The sequence below is a fragment of the Monopterus albus genome, unplaced genomic scaffold (assembly GCF_001952655.1).
Source record: "Monopterus albus unplaced genomic scaffold, M_albus_1.0 scaffold173.1, whole genome shotgun sequence".
Taxonomy (NCBI): Eukaryota; Metazoa; Chordata; class Actinopteri; order Synbranchiformes; family Synbranchidae; genus Monopterus; species Monopterus albus.
Genome location: NW_018128053.1, coordinates 1,195,204 through 1,204,651, shown reverse-complemented (window position 1 = coordinate 1,204,651; position 9,448 = coordinate 1,195,204). Strand labels below are relative to the sequence as shown.

General features: G+C 40.9%; 1 protein-coding gene across 1 annotated transcript in view; it reads left to right on the top strand.

Annotated features, from left to right (window-relative positions):
- Nucleotides 1–2,201: 2,201 nt before the first annotated feature.
- Nucleotides 2,202–9,448, top strand: part of LOC109969442 (mitogen-activated protein kinase kinase kinase 11) — a 37,621-nt gene continuing 30,374 nt past the window's right edge. The window contains exon 1 of the mRNA XM_020616330.1: nt 2,202–4,117. Within this exon, the coding sequence (XP_020471986.1) occupies nt 3,361–4,117 (757 nt within the window). The 5' untranslated portion in view covers nt 2,202–3,360. The remainder of the gene's footprint in view (nt 4,118–9,448) is intronic.

Here is a 9,448-nt window from a genome sequence, read left to right as displayed (position 1 = left end):
TAGGAGATTAACAACTTACAGGTGTTTCACCAGACTTTGAACTGGCCCTCTGTATGCCACAAATAACTGTACTACATCACCAGAGAGTTGGGGTGCCTCATAGAGTAATGTTTAAACAAGTCTAACCCAACTTAAAGCTTGGGAGTCTGTGCAGAAGGTTTGAATAAGTACTGTACATGAATACATGATGTAAACTTCCACTGAGAGAAATAATGTTTTATTTATTTATTTATGTGCCGCCTCAGTGATATAGAAAATTAAGTTTCATTTTTCTTTCACTTATTCTTTTTTTTGGGGAACTATGCAACACTTTGCTTAGCAAGAAAAAGCAGAAATTCATTTTGTGGTGTCATGTGGGGTGGGCCTAATATTTCACATGACATGAAGATAAAAACTAACCAATAGCACGCAATAGCAAAATGCTTTTAAGATCACGTTTGATAAGGGTATAAAGTTAACTAAGGTACCTGTTAGCTTGATGACCTTAAGGTTATGACCAATATGCTACAATTACTTTACTTTTCACCTCCCATTTCTGCCTATATGTGAAAGTGAGTGAGACACATTTTAGGGGTACTTTGTTGAATCAATAGCTTGTACAATTTCATTTAAGTAATGTACTGAACTCTTTTTGCTGTGCTCGAATGCTTAGATGATGCTGAAAGTAAGAATAAGCTAACCAACCCAGAAGTAGCCCATCAAACCGCACAAAAAACATAAAACCAGCTACATGCTCGCATGCTTTCAAAGCTTTAAAAGTGTTGCTTGAATAGGAGCTCTCTCTTTTTTTTGTTCAGAGTAATACCAGATAAAATAATATAAACTTTATCCTGAGAGAAACCTAACAGTAACACTTTATCCTCTTTTCTTTGACTATGTGGACAATTTTAATGAACTGTGTCCTTGAGTATTTGGACTGGATGTCCCTAAAGCATAATATTTCAACAGATTCTACAGAAGGACACTTCAAGATACTTTTTTTGGTTGTAGTGGCACATGGAAGCAAAGAAAGAGTCAGGGTCTAAATAGTAATAAATATAAATTTTATTTAAAATAACCATATAGCAAATATAAATATCCTACATTAATATATACAATGCATAGTGTGTACACCACTGATACTATGTTGGAATTTACAGCAACTGCAAAGAACAGGAAATGAATTGGTAGCCATTATGGGATAAGAAGGATTACCCTCTGGTAGACTGCCTGTTTTGATCATTTACCACCTGTTACCACCAATGTCAAGTGAACCATGATCAACAAATAGGACATCTAATGTGAATCAAAATACAGGACTAATTAAAATGTGGCACTAGACCATGATCAAGAGAAAATCAGCAGCAAATAAAAAGGCTTCCTCCCACCTCAATTTCTCTCTCAGTTTCACCTCATAAAGAATAATAACATGCTAACATTTCTATCCGGTCATTTCAACACTACAACAGCCTACTGTCGTGAACTGATGTATTCCAATCATTTTAATTTCAACACTTCCGCTACATTGTTATTTTTCTTGGTATTTTTAGAGTTCTTGACGCACCACCAGCGGTTTGGCCCAGTATTAGGGCTGTGAAGTTAGCGCAAAATTACCAGTGAAAATACGGGAAAACTACTTTTAAAAAATAAAAGTCTCATAAATATATTACACTACACAACTATACCTTGTAATTAGCCTACTACTCCCACTTTAAAAATAATTCTCTACTATTACTTAGATTGTAAAATACATTCAGAAATACATAACTTACTTTACTATAAACTTATAGCTCATTTGTCCATATGTAGATATGTGATTATTATTTGTAGTCTGCCATTTTGATTTAATTTGATAGGATGCCTGTAATGGAAAGCAAAATTAATCAGAAATGACCACAACTCTATTGACAACTTAATGCAAATATCACTAGTAACTGTGTTAGCTATCTTCATCTTAGAATATCTTATCTTGGCAAGATAAGAATATGATCAAATTAGCAATTGAACGGTATGTTTTTTTGTACTTTTGCTGCTATAGATATAGATAGATGTTGTTATATTGCTCGTTTTAAATTGAATAACATTTCAGCAAACATCATTTAAACATTCCTTCCACCGTTTGTCACACTCATAACACCGTGATTTATTACGGTTTTATTTTGATATCTGAAACCGGATATTTACCTACTAAATCTACTGATCTTCACGTGTCATCTGACTCGTTTCCTGTCCGGAGAGAAAAAGTTTTGAAACCCCACCCTCTCCTGGCTGTAAGCATAGACGTAGAAGTGGTTCGAGGTACTGACGGTGGCTCACAGACCGAGGTAGAGGAGTCTAAGAAGTCCTGATGGAGTTATTGCGCTGTTCGGATACTGACCGTAACAACAAGACCATCGAGCTGGAGCAGGACACGCGCTCTACCCACTGAGGAGCTAACTGGGCTTGTTTTACTGCGTGTTTCTCTTTGGAAAGTAAACAAGTTTGGAGAGCTCTTCCTGTTATAGACTCCGCGGTTCCAAAGTTGTTTTTTTGATTGTGATAGAGCTCAGCTTATTGTATGCTACTGCTAAAACTGTAAGTGTGGATACTTTTGCGCAATGGGATGCGGGATTTCCTGCGGGAGCGCCGCAAAGTTGCGGTCAGACGCGGTTATTGGAGATTTGGTCTTAATGATGCGACCTGGCCAGCCCTGAAAACTTGCCTGCCCCTGAATGCTCCTTTCCTGCTATTCTTCTCCCCTTCTCAGCGCTTCCTGCTTGTGATAGCCACTGTATTTAAGGGCTAAAAATACATGAAAACTCTAAACGGACACCTAAATGTTGGAGGAACTTTGACTTGCCGTTGCAGCACTTGGCGTATTTTACAACAAGCTTTGGGACATTTTATTTTTGTGCTTAATCATTTACTCTTCAAAATCAGAACTCTGCAGGTGGCAGTCTTCTAACTTATTTGGGAAGAGAAGAGGAGATTCAAGAGCCTCTTGAATACAAGCTGGTGAAATGCTATTGTGCTCAAACCATGTGTTGGGAAACTACATACCATATCACTTGAACAGAGAGAAGAAGTTTAGTGGTTACAGTGCTGCCTTTCTGAGCGTGAATCTAACAATAGCAGTCTCTTGATTGACTTTACATTTTCAAATAGAGAACTTTGCATTTCATGCCAAGATGAATGAAAGACACTTACCATTTAGCTGTGTCTGAATCCTCTTCCATAGAACCACTTGTTGGTCAGTCTTTTGAATACATTTCACTGGTCCCTGATGAACCAACAAGAAAGACAAGAAAGGGAGCGAGGCGCAATAAAGTACTCCTTTGTACTTTATTTTCAAACCCTTGGGGTGCAAAATCAAATCCAGTCAAAACATCTTCTTGAGGCTCCATGGAGCCGCTGAAGAACATATTCAGTCGTGGCCCACTGTCGACCTGGAAGAATTTGGATCAATCACAAAAGGGGAACTTCACCAATCCCGTGTGGACGGCCTTATTTGACTATGAGGCATCTTGTAAAGATGAGCTCACCTTGCGTAAAGGTGACCTTGTAGAAGTCCTCTCTCTGGACTCTGAGATATCAGGGGATGAGGGCTGGTGGGCAGGTAAGGTCAACAACAAGGTGGGCATCTTCCCGTCCAACTATGGATCCTTCAAGCCAAGTGGATACGGGAAGCTTCCGGGCAGTGGCGTGGTTGATGAGCTTGGCCCAGCCGTTGTGGGTGAGTTTGAACCTGAGGTGGTGGATTTTCGGGAGTTAAGCTTGGAGGAGGTCATTGGGGTCGGGGGGTTCGGGAAGGTGTATCGTGGTACATGGAGAGGCGAGCTGGTGGCAGTGAAGGCTGCCCGTCAAGATCCAGATGAGGACATCAGCGTGACTGCGCAGAATGTGAGGCAGGAGGCCCGTCTGTTTGCCATGCTCACCCACCCGAACATCATCACCCTGCAAGGTGTATGCCTGCAGGAACCCAACATGTGCCTCATCATGGAGTACGCCTCAGGTGGGCCGCTGAGCCGGGCGCTGGCTGGTCGTCGCATTCCACCACATGTTCTGGTCAACTGGGCTGTGCAGATAGCCAGAGGGATGTTGTACCTGCACAGCGAGGCCATTGTCCCCGTCATCCACCGGGATCTCAAGTCCAACAACAGTAAGTCACTCATTTGTCTTGTCTACTGTCTGCTTCTGTTTCTGTCCTATAATTAGAAAAGTCAGAGTCATTGTCATAGGACAGTTTATCAGTTTTATCTGAAATTATGATTCAGGATCATGACAGAGCATTGAGAAATAAGATTAGCGGTATGACAACACATCTTTTTGGACTGTGACACCCAGGCTGTGAAAGGTAGGCCAAGGCTACAGAGACTGAAAGGCCTGCAAATATGTGTTGTTGATAGCACAAAATACCATGCTTTGCTAGCAAAGGTCAGCAATTCAAGAGCTTTTCATCACAGCATCATGAAAAATCACATTATGGACTTTGATGCCATCTGGGGTCAGCGGGAAACGTCTTGCGTCAGTGTTTCGGGCCCTTGTAGCAGACACGTACGCATTGGACCTTGTCATTAAAGCTGCACCGGAGAGAGATTTATCCCTGATAAAGCTTTCTGCCCCCCTTCTGAAGCAGAACAAGTGCCTTTCTCAGCTCACACAGTGCTCTTAACTACCCTTATCACTAAGCCACCTGAATTTTACTGCAGATTCCCCTCTGTTATTATCATTCTTGTAATGCAGCAACTAATCCCTGTCAGCTCTGTGGATGTATCTGTTGCAGTCCAACTATTTTCCAGCCTCCCTCTGCTCATCCTGTTACTGCAGGTCCAGATAAAATACATCAAGATAGAAAAAGAAAACGGTTGCTTCTTATTTAACTGTGAACTATTGACCAGAAATATTCAGTAATAGGTCCTAACCTTGGTTAGGAGCATGAAACGATTGACTCCCGTGATTCAAGGTTTGTCCCTCTTCAGCACATCCTAAGAATCACTTTCTCCCATTTCAATCTTTTTTTCATATGTGAACAAGCATGAGTCTCATTCACTGACCATCAGCCATTCCTCCTCCCATTCTGTTCAGCATCTGCTCACCCTCTGTTTCACCTCTCGCTTATCTTCACCCTTGTGTCAGGTACTTTCCCATTAAGCCTCCTCTTTTGGGAAAACTTCTCCTGTTGTGCAAAAAGAAAGAGGAGTTATGTTAATGTAGTGTTTGTATATGAGGCAGGCCAAAGAGAATACAATCCATCTCTGTGCAGGAAGATCATATCGCTCTCCCGCCTCCTCCTGCCTCCTGTTTTGTAATTCTTCTCTGAATCTTTGTCACCGGCTTGCCCCTACATGTCTCTATACAGCCATAACCTCGTTGTGTCGCTGAGCAATATCCTGTTGTGGTTGTGGAGGGGAGGGTTTCTTCCAAAAGATGCTCTGCCTGTTTGACAATAATGTGCTGTACTAGTGCTGACAGGTTGGATACACAGGTGCATGAGCATCTCAACATAAGGACATTTAAAAAAATGCAAAGTTTAAAAATCAGACAAAAGGGCAGTTAGATTGACAGTACAACATGTACTAAAGAACCAGTGGTAAACCTAGGATTATGGAATCAGTTCCTCAGAATAATGGTACTAGTTCTTCTTTCTAGAGCTGCCATTTTGCGCTGGCGTTCTACAATCATACAGGCATACAATGGGGAGGCAGAAACAGTTGACCATGAAGCAACGGGGCAGCAGAAAGTTTTGGAAATAACTGAAGTGGAAGCAGCTGAAGCAGGCTCCTTTTATGACCATATAATGGTAGACGTCGACTCTTTTTACATCATATTATATTGATATCAGCCTAACCAAAACATTAGGTGAAGGCACACACCAGCAGTATATACAGTAACTCCATAAAAAAATTACTTTGGACCATTCGGCCAGCTCTTACAGTGATGGATTAAGGTGAATTACCCCTGAAGGGCTTGTAAACAAGAGCCAAGAGTAGCAGTTGGTACTTAATGACCAGTCAGGAGCATTTGCCTACTTGGAAGATGCTGATGAAACAGGGGCATTGGATGAAGTGCATGGTAGGGCATTTGGGTCGAAGTCAGAGGCCATAACTGTAAGTCCACTGAAAGTAAATACAGAACAGAGAGTAGAGGAGCTTCTCTCTCTCACTGTTCTGTTCCTATGGCTGGAGACTAGAGTCTGCGGGCTTTTTCACATCTTACTCAGTCATTTTAAGTTTGCAGCAGGCTAGTTTTTTAGTCTCTTGTGGTTGCCTTAATGAGGTTTAGGGCCTTTACCACACTCAGTAATCTCTGCAGGAAGCACTTTATTGCTTTAAACTGTAATTCAGTGATATATTTTATATTTTTCATTTCAAGAGATTGCTCCTATCTGAGCACTGACTGTCACCGGTTAATCAATTGATTTCATTGTAATGCTCATCCTTCTGGACTGGCCACTAGACTACAGTGCGCTCCAAGACAGCCATGATACAAAACCGGATCAGACTTTGAACCATGACCCACATTAGCCTTCTAGCTGATGTCCTATTCTTATCTAAAAACACAGACAAATCCTGCCTTGGACTTTGACTGGTTTAATGAGCTGCCAAACAAAACATCCATCTGGGAAAAGCTAATGTCAGTTTGTAGGGTAGATAGTTGACATGATTTTCCATGCCAAAAAGTCAAAACAACTTGTGAGTTAAGCTGGACTTCAGTAGGGCTGCCCCCTTGAAAGTTGACTAGTCCAATCATTAGATGAGACCTGTCAGTCAACTGAGACTCTTCTGGTCGAGCCTTTGTTTGCATTTTATTATATTCAATTTTTTTTTCAGCTAGTGTGTATTACAATAGAAGGCAGCCCCGGCCCCTGTCATTTTGTCATTGTCTTCTCTTCATTTTGGTGTGCCAAGCAGCAGTTTACTCGGTGCTTCCCCTTGTGGTCAGAGGGAATACCCTCTTCAGCAGTGACACTGTACGATACATGGATGTACATTAAGGTCGGATCTGTTTAGCAAATTACAGAATGAGGAGAAAAGGAGTGTACTGCCTGTCTTTTTATTCCGACAATGAAAATGATGTGAGTCATATGCTGTGGCCTTCACAGTGACCAGATCTGAACCCAGCTGAGCAACCACCACCATCATCAAAACACCACACAAGGGAATATGTTTTGGCTTATGTAGAATCACAGCCAAGGTACATTGAAGCTGTTAGTGGCAGGCAGTGGCCCAACACCTTACTAAGACACTTTATTTTGGTTTATCCTTTCAGTTTCCACCTGTCTGTATCATCCTGCTGCAGCTACAGTAAAAGTCATGCTATCAGTAACAGCCTCTTTTCATTACACTGCCAGTTATCTGTACAGAGCTTTCATAGACCCCAAAACAGCTCTAGGCATCACGACACACCATAAAACTCCACAGAGGCTTTAGTTAGAACTGGTGGGGAAAGTGCCAAACTAAGCACTTGCTGGGCTGGAACTCTAAAGCCCTTTTTTTTAGGAAGAAGCCACATTTAGATTTGGGATCAACATGTCTTTTTTTTCTTTCTTTCCATGAGTGGACTAACGTCTGATACGTCCCTCTACCAGCATGTTCTCATTCAGGGGCCCCAGTGCCCCACACCGCAGCACATTCAAAACATCCCGCGTGTGTCTGACTGTATAGGCGGCTCGGTGCTTTATGTTTGCACATGTGGTGAACTGCAGGAAGAATTATGAGGGCAATTTAGACTTTTAATCCATTTATTGAAAGGTGTCGGGGATTTTAAACCTGATAAACTCTGAATATACACCTCTATTTTGTTAAGGCAGCTGTATTATCATTTAATGAATAGTTTTATTCATAATTGAACAGGTATTGGAGATTTGATCCAAGGGCTTGTGATGATATCAAATATTAGCCTATGTGCCTATTTCATGCAGTTAATTACATTTTTATTAATTCAGAAATGCAACCAAAAGATTATTAGAGAATTTTATAGAGCTCCTCTGTTAGACTATTTTAATACCAAGGACCTATGATGACCTCCTAATTCAACATAAACTGGGACTTTTGAGATAGAAGGTATTTACATACAAAAAAACAAACAGAAAAAAACCATTGTGGTTGGATTTTATTTATTTTTTAAACTGCACATTCACACTTAGTGTTGTGTTTGTACTTTTTAATCCAAACTAGGCTACTTCCACCCACAACTTGTTTCTGGTGGGAGACTTCAATCTGTGTATTCTTCTTGGTTGGTCAAGGCCAATTTACATACAAAGTGTTTTTAGATGTGTTTTTGATGTCCTTCACTCACCTTTCTCATGCAACAGACAGAACTCCAAACTATCAGATGTGTCAGTGCATTTGTCAAACTCGGAGGCGTGTGAGGTGCACGTCGCCCCTGCACCTCCGCAGTTATGCTTCAGGTCTATATATAGTAGGGGTGGACCGGTTCACAAAACCCGTGGTTAGGTTATTTTTGTGCTGCAAACTTATTACTGGTATCTGTTCTGTCTGCTCTGGCTCCTGGTGTCACTGTGAGTACTGTCAGTATCGGTGCATCAGTCCAGACTCATGCATTGTTACACCCCTATTAAATCTACATCAGTGTGTGTCAGCACACTGGCCTTCCTCAGGAGGCATTAGCCAATATTTATCAAAGGCCTTTTATTATCAATCATCCACTTGAGTGCCTAAATTGGATTTTTTTTTGGTGCCACATCCTACCCATAGATGAGGGCAGATCTTTTCCCTGCTCTGATATATGATGTTTCTCGCTTCTCAAATGTGAGGATGTGCTACTTTGTCAAACATGATAGTAAAGTGAATCTTTACATTTTAGTCAGAAGTCATTGAATAACAGAATATTTAATAAATAATCATTAACTGCACCCCTGGTTTTTATATTGAAATATGTCGATACTCTGAAATTCAGAATGTGCTGAAAACTCTGACACTTTAATTAAATGCCACCAAGTTCCCTCTCTATTATCCTTCACTCTGCCTCAGTGCTTCATCACACTCAGCTCAGCTGAGCTACACATGATACGTGATGGAAGCAATGTTTTTATAGCACAAGTGTTAATACAATTTGAGTGTCTTACCATGATTTCTTTACTCTTCGGCATCACGTAAACATTTGGCCCCAGATGTTGGATTGACGGTGAAGAACCTGATAGTCGGCATGAGAACGAAGAGCCACCATGTCTGAAGTTATTTAGTCCAGTAAAATTCAATACTTTGACAACAAAAAAATGCAATAAGAGGGATGATTCAGCTATGCTGTGTGATTGACAGAGTGGGAAGTGCAGTGAAACAGCAGTGAGCTTTAAATAGCAACAAAGGAAACTAAATATAAATAAAGAGGAGATGGGATCTTTCATTGATACAGTATATAGTGAATAGATTGTGCAAAATATACTTTACTGAATAACTCGACTAGCCCACTACTTTGTGACCCATGCCACCAAAAAGCGCTAATCTATGCACAGCTTAAGTTTTATTCA